Source organism: Mesitornis unicolor, unplaced genomic scaffold, assembly GCF_000695765.1.
Source record: "Mesitornis unicolor isolate BGI_N332 unplaced genomic scaffold, ASM69576v1 scaffold35267, whole genome shotgun sequence".
Lineage (NCBI taxonomy): Eukaryota > Metazoa > Chordata > Aves > Mesitornithiformes > Mesitornithidae > Mesitornis > Mesitornis unicolor.
Genome location: NW_010197842.1, coordinates 25,536 through 44,977, shown reverse-complemented (window position 1 = coordinate 44,977; position 19,442 = coordinate 25,536). Strand labels below are relative to the sequence as shown.

General features: G+C 47.0%; 1 protein-coding gene across 1 annotated transcript in view; it reads right to left on the bottom strand.

Annotated features, from left to right (window-relative positions):
- The window catches only part of PACS2 (phosphofurin acidic cluster sorting protein 2), a gene marked incomplete at its 5' end in the record, with an annotated part of 49,363 nt that extends 31,774 nt beyond the window's left edge, over positions 1–17,589 (bottom strand). Inside the window, 8 exons of the mRNA XM_010188929.1 lie at positions 673–830; positions 2,077–2,136; positions 4,505–4,561; positions 5,305–5,378; positions 6,415–6,577; positions 9,595–9,720; positions 14,235–14,324; positions 17,502–17,589. Coding sequence (XP_010187231.1) covers positions 673–830; positions 2,077–2,136; positions 4,505–4,561; positions 5,305–5,378; positions 6,415–6,577; positions 9,595–9,720; positions 14,235–14,324; positions 17,502–17,589 — 816 coding nt within the window. The remainder of the gene's footprint in view (positions 1–672; positions 831–2,076; positions 2,137–4,504; positions 4,562–5,304; positions 5,379–6,414; positions 6,578–9,594; positions 9,721–14,234; positions 14,325–17,501) is intronic.
- Positions 17,590–19,442: the final 1,853 nt, after the last annotated feature.

Here is a 19,442-nt window from a genome sequence, read left to right as displayed (position 1 = left end):
AGTTTCACACTGCAATTCTTGTTTAAGCTTTGCAAATGTCAATTGAGCTACATGCCGTTCCAGACAGGGTCTAGCTCCTGACTGAAAGACAGCAAGCAGAGTTACTGCCCCTCACTGATACTCTGGCTCCTGCGGGTAAGCAAGTCTTGGTGCTAATAGGTGTTTTATTTCCAGCTTGCATCTGGATTTGGCTGCCAGCCCAAGGATACAATTACACATTTGCTTAATAAGATAAGGTAGCACATACAATCAGATCAGGCTTCTGTGTAAAAATGGAGCTCATCACACCAGGCTACAAGACTCAGTTACAATTTAAGGAACTGATTTTTTTTGTTGCAGGAAAAACTGCCTACAAGCATCAGCATTTATCACATCCCTTTCAAGATTCAAACACGAGAACTGGGACACCACAAACCACAAAGTGTCTCCCCAGGACCAAACAGACACAACAAGTTCTCATTCCAGCGATATTCCAGCACATCCCACAGCTGGTAGCTCCTCAGCTCCAGCAATCAGGACATGAGCTCTCAGTGTGTACAGTACAACATTTTGGCTTCTTCCAAAGCAGCTGCTTACTGCAACACTTACACTTTTAAATCCCATCAAGGTAGGGCCTACCAACTGGCAATATATTGGGTCAAGCTCTAAATGCCTCAGCTGCCCCGCACTTACTTTAACTTCGGCTTCGGAGTGCTCAAGACACTGTCATCATCCTCCATTTCTGGCCCGCTGTCACTGGGGTTCTCTATATCCAGTGTGTCATACAGAAGGTCCAAGTCCTCCTCCACCTCTGGAACATGCTCCGCTGGGTCCTGCTCTGAATCCAGAACCTACACGCAGCACAAAAGCACGCACTGCTGACTCTGCTAGGAGCCAGACCGATCCCACATCACCTGAGCTCCCTCGAGGACTGCAGCACACCAGTCTGGGGAGTAAGATTCTGTTTCTAGTGCAAGGATACTATATCCAACAGAAACATTAAGTATACGAGAAGTGCTTGTTTTGGCTCGAGTCTGGCTAAGCAGAAGTTACCTACTGCACTAAGCACCTACAAACAAGCTATTAACTATAATTACATTCATTATTCAACCCCTTTCTATAAACGACACTTTAAAAAGGCTCCTAAAGGAGTTCCAGTGTTCTTAGAACAAGTACAGAAATGCAGCACTCCCAGCAGTGTAACTTGTCTCGGGTTTTACTGAAAAAGTTCCTGTGACACCTCCTGATTTGACAGCCAAACAGGTAGCAATTACAAAAATGTCCACAAGAGGCGCCTGGAACCCGGACAAGGATCAGCTGCCATCCACACACAAAGCCAAAGAGAACAGATAGCTCACACAATTTCCACGGGTTCACACATGCACCAGAGCAAGCAGGCAGCTGTGCACAGTTCAGAGCTTGCTTTTTGAAAGGCAGCTCCAGAAAAGCAGCAGCTCAGCTGGCTGAGACCTCAGCTATGGGTGCTGACCCTGCTGAGCTAACTTGGGAAGAACAGCAAAGCTAACAGGACTGTTTGGAAGCATGAGGAGTTACTCGCTCTTTCCCACAAGCCACAAAATCAGCACGTGGTCAGCCAGTTGAAATGTTAACTGCTTTTATATTAGGTACCTAATGTTACACAGGCTTCCTGGGTTCTGGATCTCTTTCATTTTCAGCTCTGACCAGACAGCTGACTGCCCTGTGGATCTGCATTCCCTAAGCAAGTTCTGCATGTCTTGCCTGGCTGTTACAGTCAAGATGATCAAACAGGCTGGGATTTAGCTTCGCAAGCAACATACACAGTAGACTGGTTGCCTTTGAAAGGGTCAAAGATAAATTCAAAGCAGTCTGCAAAACTAATGGATACACGTCGTTGCCAGAATCTGGTTTTGATAAAATTCAATCTAGAAAATGTTTGATGACATTTTAAAGTTGGCCTTCAAGCCTCCATGCAAGGCCAGGGCATAAGGAAAGGTCACATCCACTGCAGACTTGAAAACAAAATGAAGGGAACTAAGGGGAAACACAGGAGTATTCATGAAGACTAAAGCAAGGTGCACCAAGCGGTTAGGAAGGCTAACAGAACAAATTACTTACCTCGTCAGACACTTTAAACCTCTTCAGCAACGCCACAACCTTCTGTTTGAAGTTTTGTTGCTGCAAGTCAAAGACACTTATATGTAAGTAAAGGGGAGGTGAACTGTTTTCTCCCAGCCTGCAAGAAGCCCAGACACATCTGACAGTGGTGCTCTAGCTGCTGCTTCGAAATCAAAACTCCTGACACCACAAACCCAGTCTCTGCTGTTCTCATGTTGGAATCAGCTTTTCCAGACATTGATACTTTCTCTCTTGCATTACAACAAACTCAGTCTCACTCGCCCAAGCATTGTAAACATTCTGGCCCTGATGGATGGAACATCACTCTTGGTTGGACACAGTGGATTATGAATTCTTTTATCTGCCAGATCACCTCCTGTTTGTACCTCTTTGATAAATTTCTGGCAAACACTTGATAGTTAACTTTTCTGATTCTTATCAAGGGTGAGCCAACACAGGCATCTACCCACTGACCCAGAGTACAAATGTGCTTTCTACCAACAAAACACTGTTTTTCCAGGAGCTTGCAGTTCATCCTGGCAGGCTCATTTATTTGACTAGCAGCACAGCACAAGAGTTGTGGGGCTTGTCCTTAGCACTCACCTATCAGAAAAATGCTTTCCAAGTCCGATAGCCCCAGATTCTGGGCACAGCAGGCACTAAGTCCACAACAACACAAGCCAAACTGCTGCACTACTTTTGTGTTTACTTGCCCCCAAGAGCTCTCTCTCTTTTGCAGCACCAAACAGCAGAGATTTCCTATAAGCTGCCCAGTTCTTCTGTCTGTCACTGACCAACCTTATACACACACTCTGGAGAAAAGGAAGATGAGAAGGGCCCAGGCATGAGCACAGGTACAGAGCATTTGAGGCAGCAACCCCAGGTCAGGAGGAAAGGAAGGTGAAAACGGCTGGCACCAGGCCACTCTTAGGTGAAGAAAGTTGCTCATCTGCTGGCTCTGCTGTATCTCACATGATCTCTTCTTGCAAGTTCAACTGCCTGTGGTCCCACTCTGGCCTCAGACACTTCCCACTGCCCCACGCCTCCAAACCTAGCCCTTTACCTCTGAACTCATATAATATCCTGTGAGCTGCAACCATCTTCTAGACAGTTGAAGTTTAGGAGAAATAAACCCACCAGGCCTCAAATAGGACTCTCCAAAAACTGCCCTATTTCTGTCCCTAATGCATGTGTGAGGCCAAGATGCTCTCGCAATAGTGAGAGTTGTCCTCTGGCTGAGAATGCTGAGCAAAACTGTCCACCACACAGACCACGGACCAGCACAGCAGTCTGCAGAGGGAGGACACACAGCATGCAGCAGCTAAGGTGTTCGCTGGCCTGAATGGTTTGACTGTCAGCAGACAGGAGAGCTGTTGGGTTTGGAGCTGGACCAATGTTAACTGACAGCACCAAAACCAGTTTTGCACCAGCCCCACACAATGGAGATTCAGTATCAGTTTAGTGGGCAGGGCTAGAAAGACATTATTCTTTCTAAGAGGAAGTCGATCATTTAATAACCAAGTGGTATATTTTGTTATGGCCAATCATTGACACCTGAAAACAATACTAAGGGCACCAAGGATAAGAACTAGCATGCTCCTGGTCTCATACAGAGGGTCTTTTTAGTGGCAGATTCAGGTCAAACAATATTTATTTCAGACTTGATCACAATACGGATTTCAGAAATAGCCTCACAGGAGATACAATCATCTCCAAACTTAAGAGTTCCAAGGCCAAAAAAGAAAACCTAGCCCATCCTGGTGCTTTTGAGTTACTGTCATCACAGACACAAACACTTGTGCAAGCAGAAGCTGCATGATGGCATGATCAAGCACAGGTCGCTGCTCCACACAGAAGTGCAGCCTTGCAGGCGTACGCATGCTTGCTGTGAGCAGGTGGACAGCTGCATGCGACTGGCCAAAGCCTTCAATATCCAGCTACTTCTCTTGCCTCAACACCACATGCACCACCTCAGGTTTATCTGCCGAGCTCCAGCCCCTGACCGAGCGACGTCATTTTGTTCTGATACCTTCCCCACTGGCCTCTCCCATGCAGAGCACAAACAGAAGAGCTTCCCTTCACTTAAAGCTACTTTCAGGACTTACACAGGCAGGAATCCTGCACTGGCTTCTTCATGGTGGTGAATTCCACACACTTACATGATTTTAGGAGCTCCTTAACTTCACAGCCAAAGGACACTCAAGACAGCACACACACACACACACACACTGTGGACAGCCCAACCCCCTGAAGTGGCTGCTCCTGGCAGCTCTTCACATGCTGTGACCATGCCCTCAAGCTCTCTGCTGGGACAGCACATCCAGTACTGCTGCTCCCATAAGCCACATGCACTGCACATCCTGGCCAAGCCCCATCAGTGTTAGTAAAACTAATTTCCACCGACCCTGGTTATGGACGTCGTTCTTACTATCGATCTCCGCTGCTTCTTGGGTTTCCCCAGCTCGTACTCATCATCATCCAAATCCTGAACAGAAAGAGGATTCCTGTGTTACCTTTGTGACTTGGGGACACATGAGCATTTAAGTGCTAAAAATGTTCCCTCTATGAAGATGAACCTGCTGCTCTGTCTTCCAGGCTTACATCATTTACCTTGCAGTTATGATGGCAGAGTGAAAAAGAAAGTGAGAAAGAAATAAGAGTTTGGAGAAGCAAAACAGCCCTAGTTCTACATTCAAGGAAAAAGGATAGCCACAGCCCCACATTTAGGTGGGTTCCACTTTCAGTACCCTCCAAGAGGTGGATGGCAGGTGATGCCAGAGTCTGCAGGCAAGTAAGACCCAAACTCAAAAGCATCTCACATCTAGCCAGGTGACCTATTTTGCAGAAGGTATTAAAGACTAAAGACTGACTCAGACCCCACTGGCACTTTAATTGCAGCTAGGGATCTAGTTGGGCTCTTGGAATCCGAACAGCATTACAGAACCAATCAACTGATGCCTTGACCATTAAGCAGAGAAACACACAAGGATGCTAATGTTTTAGCACTTAAAGGGAGCTCAAGTCCAAACACGTGAGCAGATAAATCACAGCATGGTAGAAGAAACGAGTTACTGTGCAGGTCTTCTGCCACTGCAACTAAACACTTGGTGACAGCCTCGTGCTGCTATGGCTTAGCTAAAGAAATAGGCTTTTAGTTTCAAGCACGAGCTGAGAGTGTACAGGCTCTAATGAAGCTCTCGCAGGGAGAAGTCATGCCCTAAACAGTACCTGGCCCTGTACGGCATCATCACTGGCCTCCTGCTCAGAAGAGAAGCTCTCGTACTCTTCCTCGGAATAGTTGTCTGAAAGGGAAGGAAAGAGGGGAGAGATCCTGTGAAACTCCTTTAAGGCGAGGGGACAGTCTCATCTCAGGAACAGAGAAGGCCAACTAAGAGTCAAAAATCAAGAAAAGAGGCACGCAAGGAGATGCCTGCTAGGCGCTAGAACCAGTAAGATAGGAACCACCTTGAGGTAAGGAACAAAGAGAAACACATCTAAAAGGAAGGAAGAACCAGCACACAGATAAAGTGCCTTGAAACACCGCCCCCTTTTACCCTTGGAAGAACCACCTGGTAGACAGCAACAAGTATAGAGGTTTCTCCACAAGGGAAATTACTTTTTCCCCTAACATGGGCATAACTAGCTTAAAGTAGAAAATCAGACATGCCAGAGTCTTAATCCTTTACTGACACTTCAAGTGAGCAGCCCGGCCTCAGGCAACAACACCCAGGCAGCTGCGTGCACTACCTTCAACAGGACACTCTTGAGCAGTGAGCAGAAGTCTGGAACCACACAAAAAGATCATCACGAGTAGAAAACCAATGACTTCCCTATACAGTGCACAATATAATGGATTTATAGTCATTAAACCAGGCCATATTCCACAGCAAAACATGCTGCAGGTTCACAGGTCTCATCTAAGTTAAGGAGATTTACTATAGAATACCCAATGGAAAAAGAAGTTGGAAGAGTAGCTTAAATGTGAATCTCCTGAACACAACACTGTTAGCCAGGTGAGAAGCTACAGGTTCTCAACACACCCACCAGCAATACCAGAGGAGCGTTGGCAAGAACATAGCTAACCCTTGCTGGAGGGTTCAGGCCTGCTGTGATGTGCAGGAGAAGCTTTGACAACTCAATCCCCAACTCCTGTCACACTCCCTGCTTGCACAGCAACAAGTCTGCAAAGTGAGTTTTCTTTGCATTAATCAATTATAGACACAGCAACTTGTGGAAACCAGTTCTCATTTGTCTCAGGAAGCATCTAAGACAGGTGAGGTTTAACTCCAGCTAGTTCAGGAAGACACAGGTCCTCAGAGCATGTGGCTGTACTCTTACCTGTAGACTTGATTTTCTGGCTGGCCTGCATAGTGCTGTCTTCGTGGTCAATTGGCTGACTTGACAAAGAGAAGATCCAGATTTCTGCTACCTTCACTGCAGCCTCTTTGATGTTGCTGAAAAGGCTCAGAACCTGGCCACCTTCTGTTGGGTGCTGCATGACCTGAAACAGAAATTAAGCAGTACAAATCTGCATTATAAGTATTTAAACTTGCATTATTTGCATACTACAACAGTAATTTATGTTAATAGAGTTACTCCACATTTCCAAGCACTGAAGCAAGCCAACAACCTGCAACTGCAGGCGCCACTTGCTGGCAATACACAATGCTAGTTGAGATTTTATTTGACTGCTAATGGAAGTGGTGGAAGGCAAGAAAAAGCATTCCAAGCTTGACAGTTGATTAGCTCATCCTTGAAACAAAACACTTGACTACCTCATTACTATGTATTTGATTCCACAGCACAGTACTGATTTCAATTATCAAGTTACCAACCTTCTGAACACCTAATTGAGGAACTTAACTTTGTGTTAAAGCCCAGCAGAAGAGCCAGTAAAGGCAAAAATTCTTGGTGAGATACAGATGCAAAGTGCTTCCTAAAGCAGAAACTCCTGCTCCAGAGAGCCGGCACCTGAATCTCAGAGGAGCTGCCACCCCAGGGTAATGGAGCAGTGGGTCATGAGAAACAAGGCAACGGTGGAGGCAGTGGGACATCTCAGTGTGGGTTTCTCCTTCCTCTGCCACTCACTGCTCACACAGCTTTCCCCTGAACCTAACATTTCTGTTCTCCTCTTGCCCCACTGGAGTCAGAAAGGATTTCCCCATGCCTAAACCTCAGCTTTCCAATACACACCACACTGCTTTGTCAGCTCCTCACGTGGCTTTAAAAAGACCTGAGCTGATGAGGAACATATGCCCTCTGCTCTTAAACTCTGCTCAGACTCACAATTTCAATTCATTACTTTGTTTCAACAGCTAAAAGAACTTTTTTTTTAATTACCTTTTTTAATTTTAAGAAATGTGTCAGTGCTGTTTAGGGGTTATTGTACTATAAACTGCAAAGGGGAGAGGTGGGGGCTTGTAAAAGTTGTTTTACTGAAGTCTTCAATTTCAGAAATAGTCCAGATGAGCTGGAGAGCAACAATTTCCTAACACTGTGAACCTCTGAAAAGTTTTGACCTTCTAACCTCAGTCAGCTGACATTACAAAATGACATAAGAAAAACCACATGCAGCAGCAGCAAATGCCCAACACTTAGAAGTTCACTGATGAGTCTAATTAATGAGCCCGTATGTTTTCTGCCTTACAGCAATATTTAATTTCTAGACCTTAAACAAAGCAAACACAGCACAGGAGGAATATTAGCTACACCACCGCAAATCAGAATTTGGCCAATTCAACTGGGGAGTTCACCATTTAGTGGAAGTCTAAGGGAAGTTGAACTCGCACACAAGAAGTAGTCTTTATAATGAATTAATACAGTAATAACTCACCACAGCATAACACTAGCTTAGCTTACTTCAGATGGAAATGATTTGTTAACAGAATGCAGTCTGATGAAAAATACTGGTGTTAAGATGAACTTGCTACTGCCAAGCCCATCTCCAAATACTCAGAAACAGCAGAGATTAAACAGGGCATGAAATAATGAAGCATGGAGCTAAGCTATTCAGAAAGCCTTAGTGAATAATTTATCCATACTTGACTCCAGCATTAATTTTCAGATGTAAATCTAAAAATTTTATCATTTACCTCTCACTCATGAATAGAACTCCACCTAAGTTAGCAACAGCCATGAAATAAGAATTGCAAAGGCTATTTCAAGCAAAATGAGAGAAACTACTTGATCCTGAGCTCTCATAACGCTCAGGAGAAGCACAGCAAACCTTGCTTTAACTTGAACATTTCTTAGGCTTGTGTGCTGGTTTGAGCTAAATAGAACTAATTTTCTATTTAGTGATTTTACTTTTCAGCCCAGTCTCTTTTAAGTGGCTGAACTTGCTGTAAACTAGCAGCATGTTTTTCCAGAATGTGCTGCTACAGCGATAAACTCAAGGCCATTGCCTCACCATGGGTGCCATGTCTGCGCCTATGGGGGTGTGGAGCAGACCCAAAACTGACCAACGAGGTATTCCATCCCACATACGTCATGCTCGCTGTAAAGCCAAGGGATCATGAGGGTCTCGACCCTTCTTCCATCTTGGAGCCCTTCCATCTCGGACCCTTCTGTCCGTCTCAATCCTACAATGGCCGAGGTCTGAGCAGAACCCTGCTGGTTCGTCTGCCTCTGATCTTGATTCGTCTGTTCGTGCATCCTGCTCCCACCTGCTGCTGAGTCCAGACTGGGACTTTTCCAGTGCCCGGCTCCGCAGAGCCTCTGGTGATGTATTCGTCATTGGGGGAGGATTTTATATTGGTTTTGTGTATATTTGTACATATCTGGAAATATTTTGTTATTTTCCCATTTACATTATTATCCTGTAGTATTAGTATTATTGTTTTATTAAATCTGTTAGTTTTATTTTCCAACCCATAAAGTCTCTCTCCCTTATTCTCTTTTCTCTTCCCTTCTGGGGAAGGGAGAGGGGTTAACAGAGAGCGTCTGTCCAGGATTTAGCGGCCAGCTCAGCCCTAAACCACGACAGCAGGAAGGCCTGCCCAAGTGTTCACTCTGTACACATGAAACAACAAAACATCTTACATCTAAGACCAAGCTGAGACAAATGCATGCATTAGTTCAACTGCATACACTGCAACTTCTGCTGTTCCTTCCAGGAAACATGATACAAAATAATATTTATTAGTTTTAAACTTACACCCAAGTGTCTTGAATGAAAAGGAGACAGCATTGTATTAAGGTAAAATGACCTTTACCCACTAACTTTAAACCACCTAAACCCCCCCCCCCCCCCAACAACAACAAACCCTCACAAGGTAATCACCCTCATGAAGCCTTTAGACCTCAAGATACTATCTAGAAGATGTAAAATATTATTACTTAGTAGTAAAATCTGTTTAAAATATTGCCCTGTGAGTACTGGTTACACTTATTAGGACAACTCTATGAAATCCCACCAGGTAGTTCTCCATGAGAAAAGTGACAACACTGGGTTTAAAGCAAAGAGAAAAGGGAAAACATTCACTTTTGTAAACAGAGATCGTGTCAAATGCTGCTCACCTCAGCCATGTTGATAGACCCCACAGCCAGAGTTTTGTAGCCTAAAATGGTTCGATTCTTGTACCGCTTCCGCCGCTGCAGCATGATCTGAAGCTTGTTGCCTTCTCTCTTCAAGAAGTGAGGGTACTGTGGTTGGAAACAAAATGGAAAAGTTTACTGCATCTCTCAACTTTATCTCCCAAGGTGCCTGCTTCACAAGTAAACTCCTCTCCTAGGGACTAACCCAGGGTTTTTAGGAGTACTCACAGCTAACTTGCCCTCAGCAGACAATCCTTCGTTACTCCAAGGAAGCCTTCATCTTTGCCCAAACAGCTCAGCTTTTGGCTTTTACTTCCACAGCCAAGCACACTGAAAATCCAATCTGGGGGCACAGAGGAGCTGTTCAGTTTGGGAAGGGATGACCCCAAGTCTGGTTCCAGAGCAATGAGCAGCTTCCAGTAGATGCTTTTTCTAGCAGCTAAATGAGGCTGTCCAGAACTGGAGCCCCAGAGGTGCTGCCCCTGTGCAAACAGCGAGCAGCGGCAGGGACAGCCGTGGACCCCGCACTCTCAGCAGGACACAGCCTTCCCTCCGGCACACGACACTTCTCAGTGTTCGACCCTCTGCTGCACACGTTGAAGAGCCTGTGGTGCTCTGAATGGCAAGCAGAGAGAGGCACAGCTATGAAGAGGCCAAGGATTTGCTGATGCCTCTTTTGCTAAAGCACGGAGACCTACACAGTCACGCAATGATTCTCTCCAGGACCACGTCGTCTCCTTCGGGTACGCGGCTCTTGCAACTGCCAATGTTTTCCAGCACCAACACAGTCAAACTTCTATTGCTCAAAGTGGCTGCATTTTAAGTACTTAAGTCAAGAAAAATGCCAGGCTATATTGCAAAGACATAAACCCTTCTAAGACATGTTCCATACAAGAAAACAGCTTGTTTATATATTACCCAAAAACTCTCCAAGAACAGAGAGGCTCTGAAGTCAAGCAGAAATAGAGTAGGGCTAGCCATGCCATCTCACCTTGCCCTGCTCCTCTGTCAGGCCCTGCTTTCTGCCAAGATGCTCACCAGAGCACTGAGAATGCCCAGGGCCCAGCTCAGCAGAGCTTGAAGAAGTTGTGCAATGGAAGAACAGTCTTCAATAAAAGATACAGCAGCCACCTGACCAGGTAGCCAAGTTTCATCTTGAGAAGAGAGGTGAATGGGACGCAGACTCCAAATACACAAAAAACACAGCACTAAGTAGTCCGCAGACATAAGAACCTAATTGCAGGGATCACATTCCCAAGTGAAGGACACTTCTCTCACAGGAAAGACCTGCATCTTCTTTTTCCTTGGGACACTGTGAAAATAACTTCCAGCCTATCAAAATGTTTGATAAATACAAGTGCTGAGAGCCACCAGAAACCCTGAGATATTAATCTGCAGTCCAGAGCAAGGCCGACTGCTACACAGAGAGCTGGGAGCAGAGGGCACAGAAACACGCAGAATACCAATTAACTGATGGCTCTGCAAAGGCGAGATCTATTGTGCACTGCACAAGGAAGCAGCCCTGCAAAGAGAGGAACAGCAGCCCACGTAATTAAAAGACATCCTCGAAACACACCTGCATCCAGACACAGATGAGCCTGTGACTTTACAGATGTGCAACATCCCTAAAAAAGGATGGAAGAAAGTCATTTAGGGGAAGGGACAAGAGGGGCTCAAAAAGCCAGAGGCACCTTTTGCGTTCAAATCTAGGGCCCACCTCTAGGGCCCTTCCATGTGTTGGAAGGGCAGCAGAGGAGAGGCACTTCTTGCCCTCAGCTCAGGGCATTTGGGCCACACCAAGGCTGCTTAAGTACAAGCCTGCAACTAAAGCTCAAAGTCACACTTGGTCCCAGGCCAGCTTGATTTCAATGTGTACAAGTTTTCAGTGATTAAACTGGATGGTTCAAGTCCATACATGTGGAAGTTTCTGTTTTTCAAAGGTGTGCTGCCTGGCCACCACTGAGGAGCATTCACAGAGATGGTAAAAGAAAGGTACAGAGATACCCAGGCCACTCAGCTCCTCAGTTGAAAGCAAGGGCCTCAAGAAGAAAAGCCGAGCCATTTTCACAGAACAGACAAGCTATTTTTAACACCAGCCATGGCTTCTCAACTCTACAGAACAGTTTAGACCAAAACTGTTCAGTAATTGTCAGTCCATGGCAGAGACTGGAGAGGAAAAGTTTGACCCAAAACATTTGAAAACAAAGACTTTTCAAGGAAGCACCAAACACTGCAAGGCACCTCTGAGGGGTGAGAAGAGGGGGCCATCGCACACACCAGAATAGCAAGAGTCAGGGCAAGACATTCTTTCTGAAGCCCCAGTGATGTAACTGCTGCCATCCAGAAAGGTTTAATAGATTAAACACAGGAATTTAGTGCTCTGGAGAGCTGCGATGTGTGCTTGGAATACCTGGGGAATTTCACTTGATCTGTTCAAACCCACAGAGGGTCAAGAAAAGCAGCTGTCTCAGCAGTAAGGGTGATGGTAGCTCACCTGCCAGGAATTCTACTGGACTAGGTCTAAGCTAGCAAGGTGAGACAGGATCGGACACACTACTAACTCCAGTCTTACCCCAGCTGTAACACAGCATCAGGAAACTCCTCCCTTCTGTTTGAGCAGAGGCTGCCAGACACAGTGGCTGCTTGCTATTATGCCAGCCTGCACCATCACCTTTCTAGCTCAGCTCTGACAAGGAAACACTCTGTGCAAAGGACAAGAATCTCACCCAGAAGCAGCAGCTGAGAAGGTGGTGACTGTGAAGATACGAGGGGCTGCAAACCCAGACAGCTAGCACGGAGCAAGGCATCCAGATTGAAGAGCTGACAGTGCCATATGGAGATCCTGGCTGCCGCAAGACACCGAGACCTTCCTGTGCTGTGACATCCACATGCTTTTACTTTGTGGCCCATCACCAGTCTCAAATATATCCCAGGCACTAAATTCAGGCTGTATCTGGCTGAAGCTGCAGATGTTATCTAGGAATAGTTTCCAGCCATTGTCCAACTAAGGAACAATAAAAGCTGTCACAAAAATTCTGCTGTGCCATTTCAGGAAGGCTTCCCAGGTCTTACTGCATTCAAGACCAACAACCCTTCCTGTAGTCAGAGACCAGCAGCACATCTCTGCATTAAGCTTGCTCACCTCTTTTGAAGACTTAGTGTCATACACACTGCTCTCCCCTATTCTGGCTTAATTCCCAGCCCCTTCAGGGGAAATCGAGCTAAAGGCAATGCTCTGCATCCTGCTGCACCACTGCTCCAAGTCCCGGAAAAAAATCCATACTCCCAATTAATTCCCAAAAGATCTACAGAAATACTTGCTCCTTGCTGACACAGGACTGGCAGAGGGAGACCTGGCTTATCTTACACCTCTGCTCCCAACCACAGGAAAGCCGCAGCCCCTGGACCCAAGCATACATATTCCTGGCACATGACTCTCTTATTCCTGCTCACAAAGGAGGAGATGCAATGCTGCAGTTAACGCAACCTGTGGGCTGCATCAGGACAGAGCCAGAAGCATCAGCTCTCTGCGTACCTGTCTGGGCAGCCGCAGGGTTATCATCCGTCTGCAATGAAATCTTATCTGCTTCGAGTCTGCACAGGCCTCAGAGTAACAACCAGTCTGTCTCATATCATCACTTGAGCCTTTCTCCTCACCAGATCAAGCTCCTGACTTCAAAATCTAACTGATAGTCTCAAAACACAGATAATCCAGATACGAATGCTTCTGAGTCTCTGTCTGGCTCTGCTCTAGGCATGCAGGATCCCATCTCTTGCTTGCAGCGAGCCAGCCTCTATTTACCTTACTCCTCTTCTCAGGAGGTCGCACCAGGACAGCATGGTCTGAGAAGAGGAACCAATAAAACACAGTTGCCAACTGTTCCCTACTATTCCTATGACTCTAGAGCCAGGAGTAACTGTCTGCATACCGCTTCTGCTTCCCCAAACTGTGCCTCCCATGGCAACTCCGAGTCTCACCTGTCCCATTCCTACTACTGCCTCCAGTCAGTCTGATACTCCATACCACCCCCACGGCTGCCACCCTCCAGTGCCCAGTCAGAAGGCAGGCAACAAGAGGCAAAAAAGAGCCATCCTGCTCTGCTCCAGTTCCTACCACAGCATGAAGAGGACAGACTGCAAAGTCCTCATGTTCCTGGGCTCCAAACACAGGATGCACAAGGAAGTGACACTGTGAACCTGCACCCTGCTCCAGGCCCTCAATGCTGAGCAGCAATTCAAACAAATTGTGTTGTTGCACTGAGGACAGGCAAATAGCAGCCAGTGTCTAACTTGTCTGTTCCCACCAGACAAGTCAGGATCAGAGATCTGCCTTCCACGATGCAGGGTCAGCCTCAAGAACAATTCTAAAGGTTTACATGGCAGCTTTCCTTGTAGGCTTCCCCCTTCCCAGATCCTGGAAGTATCTGGGCCATTTTTGCCCAAATTCCCCACAGCTGACTGCCCAGAGACAAGCCAAAAGAGCTCTTCAGAAATGGCGGGGACTGCCTTAAGAACAAGCATCCCTGGCAGCAGTAGAGGGATCTTCACCTCAGACCCACAGCACGCCTCTGCTCACTGAAAAGCAGCAAGCACACATGCCCCAAGGCCACATCCCACCTTACCTGCAGAGAGAAGGTCAGTGCGAGCTCGGTCTCCACATGTCCACTCGGGGGCAATACAATCTCGTGTGACCGCAGGATGCGCTTGGAGCCCTGGGCAGAAACAAAGTCCATCAGGTGAATTCCCCAGAAGCCAGCCCTTACATCCCACCCCAGCCCTAGTTACTGAAAACCAGGAAACACTGTCAGGGACTACCATAGAGAAAATGAACGGATGGGTCTGACCTTGCACTTCCGTGAAATATTAATGAGATGAAAGGGAGATATTTGACTAATAAACAATTGGGCATATTTACTGTCCCTAACTGCAACAAAGCACCTTTTTGTTCTGCTAAACCCCAGCATTCAAAAGCTATGAGTCAACCCCCACCCCTCAAGTTGAAGTCTCGTATTTTTACTTCAGCCAATAGGTACAACGCTCATCATCTCCTGGGTTCGGAGGCTGCAGCGTCACCCTTCAATCTCCAGCATTAGCCATGACAGACTGGGCTTTTCCTTTTGCGCACACACCCCTCTCTGGGGAAAGCGGAGATTTTAACCTGTTTAAACTACCGTGAGTAGTTGAGGTTATAAAAGAAATAATCCACTAAGCATTGCAGGGAAGTCTGGATACGTGATAGTATTACAGGGCAACTGTGTTTGGGCTGCTGTATGCTTACCGAGTTACTGAGCTATCTACTGCATGAACATTGCATTTCAGGGAATGTTTCAGGGGAAACTAGCAGGAAAGCATGACAGACTGCTGCCTAGCAAATCCTTCAGCACTGTTCAAACACAGTGGCAAGTTTCAGAGGTCCCTGGCTCAATGTTTTGCTGAGGCTGCAGATCTGGCTTTGTCCAGACAGGCTGATCTCTCAGCAGCACAGAACTGTAGCTCTTAAAAAAGCAGCATCTGGGAAATTAGAGACAGACTGGTGGAGGTAAACACCTCCCAGCTGCATCCAAAAGAATGCTGTGATTTGCAGCAGTGTCTCAGCTCCTGCACAGCACAGCATGGGCTCCTCTGTGGAAAAGCTGAGGTGCCTCAGCTCCAGTGGATCAGAAGACAGACAGCAAGCCAGGGCGAGAAACTGAAGGGCTCCCCGAAGGAAAAGCAGCATGCCTGCAAGTAAAGCACAGCTAACCTCGCCACTGGCAACAGCGGCATCTGCTCCACTGGTGCAAAGCTCCTAGTAACAGCAACCTCGCTTTACTTGTTACGCAACTCGAAATCTAATGAAAGATCAAATATAGCTGCTTTTAGAAGACCGCAGCAGATAAACAGAGCAACAGCTCAGGAAACAGAGTTGACAACTCTTTGAACATCGCTGTTCAGGAGGCTGCAAGGAGACATGGGAAATGCAGGTAAGATGCTCTCATTAGGTCTGAATTCAGTCACCCCCTCTGGAAGGACTCCAGGGCCTGACACCTGTCTCGCAATTCCCCATACAAAGGCAGTGAGTCATTTGACAGAGATCACGTATTTGATGATCCAGTATCACCAGCCTCAAACAAGAGCCATGTCAGAAACCTGAGTGCTGGCAAATTAAGCATCTCTGAAAGAGCTTGTCAGCATCATCATCATAACCTGCAAGCTATAAAGGGACTTTCAATAACAGTGCTTCGAATCTGCCTGTGCCTGAGAGAGCTGCAGTGCTACTGACCCACCGTTAAACAGCACGTCAGAAACAAATATGGGTGCTGATCCAGCACAAGGGACACTCAAGGTGAGGCATCCTCTGGGACAGCACTCATTCCAGTCACTGTCACCTCTAGGTCAACTGGACAGATAGATCAAAGGCAAAAGAAGGATGGCCATGCCCTGGGGATGCGAGCTGCAGCCTGGGACTTGGCAGACGAGCACCCCAAACAGGGCAAATCCTTCTGCCTTCCAGTTCTTCAGAGATCTGTCCTGGTGCTGGAAGGACTACAAAGTAAGTGCTCAGGTCCAGTAGCAAGACAGATCACAACAGGTACCCAAAACAGACAAGAAAGCCCCACACATTAAAACTCCTTTTGGACTTGGAGGTCTGGGGCAGTATTTCCAACCTTTTCACCCATAAAAAGTGTAAGCAGTCAGCAGTAACTTGGACAGGAAAAGAACATTTTGCTCTAGTAAAAGCTACAGAATTCTTCAACCCAAGCCTGACATGCTCTACACAAAGATCATTCACCGACAAGCCTCAGACCCTTTCAGTGATGTATCCACCTCCTTGGAGTAAAAACATATGGAAAGCTTTCATTTCCAATAAGCAGTATCTGACGGCCTGGGAACCCACAGCCATGCCTCTTTTGAGGTTCCCATGAGACCAGGTGTGTGAAATGATTCCCTACCCTTTTGCTCCCTGCTGTGGGTGCGTGAACCCCCTCGAACACAGAGGGGCACATTTGCACCCCAGCTGGACTGCTCAGAGATGAAAGAAGCTGATGACATCCTCAGCTGCATGCCCTTGCACTATAGAGACTTCCCAATTTCAGTTTCCACGCTAGATTGTGTGTGTTTTGACACAACCAGCTCTGCAGGGGTTTTCCTGGCTGTTTATTTGACAAGCAGCTGCTTTTCCACATGGTTAATGATATTTTTCTACTTATAGGTCTGCTAGGCTTTCACTCATTAAGTACTTCAGCATTTGCAGTGGTGGGAGCACGTGAGCCAAACGATGCTGTGACGCACTGTGGCATAGAGTCCCCTTCCTTCCTAGCCTGCCTCCAGGCAGTGTGACCTACATGTAGGCACCTAATTAAATGGCACAAATGTATGCTGTAAAGTAGGTTATTTACCTAAGATGACAGCTGTATTTTATGGAAACAAATCCACTGACAAGCATCTGGATACAGAATCAGCTGGGTTCCTGATAGCAGAGCTGCCCATCAGGAGAGGAGGGCCCAGCCTCCAGAACCCCCAAACCAGGACCAAGTTACCAAGATGTTCAGCTCTAAAGTGAGCTGAGGCATGTTAAATAGAGATCCAGGCCTAGATTTAGTGACAACTCGGGAAGAAGAGGTGACAGCATATTATCTGTAAAGAGCATTTTTACATACAGATAAGCTCATGCTGAGCCCTCAGGAACAATATTCTTCACTTACAACAGTGAAATTCAGTAGGAGCACTGGGAGGGGTTAGGGAAAGGATAAGAAGAATTTCTCCACACATCCAGAATGCCCTGATGTACTCGAGAAGAAGCCCATGGCTGCAATGAACCCTCACGTGGAGGTGAAGCTCAGTTTAGGTATCTGCCAGTATTTTTATCCAAGCAACACATTTAATTCTTAAAACTGAGCAGCAATTACCTGCATTTTGACAGCAATGACCCCAGAAATAAGCTCCTTATCCAATTCCTTTAAGACTACCAGTTTCTTTAATGTCAAGCTGCACAACCTGCAAACAGGAACAGAAGAGAAACAGTTACAATCATGCCTGAAAAATGAAAAGCTCTGAACAGCTTTTAAACACAGCAGTATCCCAGTTTGAGGGAGACCAGGCTCCAGACACAAGCCACACACCAATACAGACATAAAGACAGCAGAAATTTGTGAGGCGTCCCTGGCTTTTCAGACTGAGTTTCTTCAAGCTTTCACAAGTAGAAGGAGGCAGAGAGCACGTACGTCCCGCTGTTTGATACAGACCCATGGCCACATGGGAGGGCTTCGCACCATGGACTTCCACTGACCACAGCCTGGGAACTCTTGCTCTGAGTCAGACCAAAAGCTTTAGGGTCAGATGAATTAAATTCCAGCAATATAAAAGCACTAGGTCAGACTAATTTTAAACTCGTTTACAAAGCTTTCCTAGATTGTTGGCTTTTTCAGTTTCAGACTCCTGGGTACCAAAGATCTCGCTCCCACCTCCTCTTGTCAACCCACGAATTCTCCTCCTCACCCGCAAACAAAAGTGCTAGCAAGTGGCTCAGGCATCTCTAATGGGAAAGGAAAAAAGAAAGAAGGAAAGGACTCAAGCAGTGTCCTCTGGCCCTGGTGTTCACATGCCACACATAAGCAAGTAAATCACATTCTTTACCCAGGCAATGCTACATTGTTCTGGTTAAAGCTGTTTGCACTTCTGCCATCCAGCACAGGGAGCTTGGGAGGGGGTGAAGTCTGGACGAGGTGCAGCCGAGTTAACACTCTGAGGTAATAGGGCCACAGTATTTGTACTGCCACAATTTCACAGAAGTTACCACCAACTGGTGTAATTAAGGCAAGCCTAGAAACAAACCTCAGGGAAAAATAAACCTGAAGCAAAGACAGCTCAGCTTGAGGAAAGCAGAGGCCAGGGAAAGCTGCCAGGTGAGCTCTCACGACAAGACATCATCTGCCACACCAGTCAGGAGCCAGCACTGCCTCTGTGTCATGGGCATCTTTGGCCTCTGCTGTGGGGTGTCACCAAGCCTCAGCATGGCTCCTCTGAAACCCACCACAGAGCTCTTCCCCTCAGATAAAGTGTAACATCAGGGCTGTTCATAAAGCAGCCAGGTCCAGCAGTAGATGGGAAGGGAAGAGGCGCTGATGCTGGATTTTGGTGCATGCCCAGGCAGCAGTAGCACAGGTGTCCTTGACTGAAGCCTGCACTTGAAGTACAGGACTCCACGCTGGTGCCAGGAACCCGACAAGTCAGCACTGCAAGGGTGACTTGCACCTCCACCACAGTGGGAAGCTGACACACTGCTTTGCTGGAATGCCTCTGGTGACTGCAGACACCACCAGCCTGGGTGCAAAGCTGCAGGAGAGACACAGCTCTTCCCAACAAGAGCGGTGGCAGATGGTGAAGCTGCTGCTCTCTGCCTCATCCAGAAATGCCTGTGGCTCTGCCTGGACTCTGGCTCTCATGCAGGGCTAGGAAGAGGGAAGAGACGGTCTGAGCTCTTACGGTCTTCACTCAAGCACCTCTCCAAACCTGCCCTTGCCAGCCTCTTCTCCGCCCCAGCCCATGCTATCTGCTCTCCCTGCTGCTCACTTGCAAAGCACTTGTTCCTGCTATTAGCCTCCCGAAAAACCAAGAGAAAGAGAGAACTCCTGCGCAGAGTTTTGCATCAGAAGACTGCACAGCCAGAGATGCTGTGGGAATTACAAGGAAGCTGGAAAAACTAGGTCTGCCTGGGCCTCCGTTCCCCTCTGCCACACCACCAGCAGCTGTGCACGGTGTCATCCAGACAAACGTGCTGGAGACGGCGAGCTTGGAGGCGCTGGGTGCCAGAGGAAGGACAGCAGAAGGGGGCAGGAGGACAGCTGCAG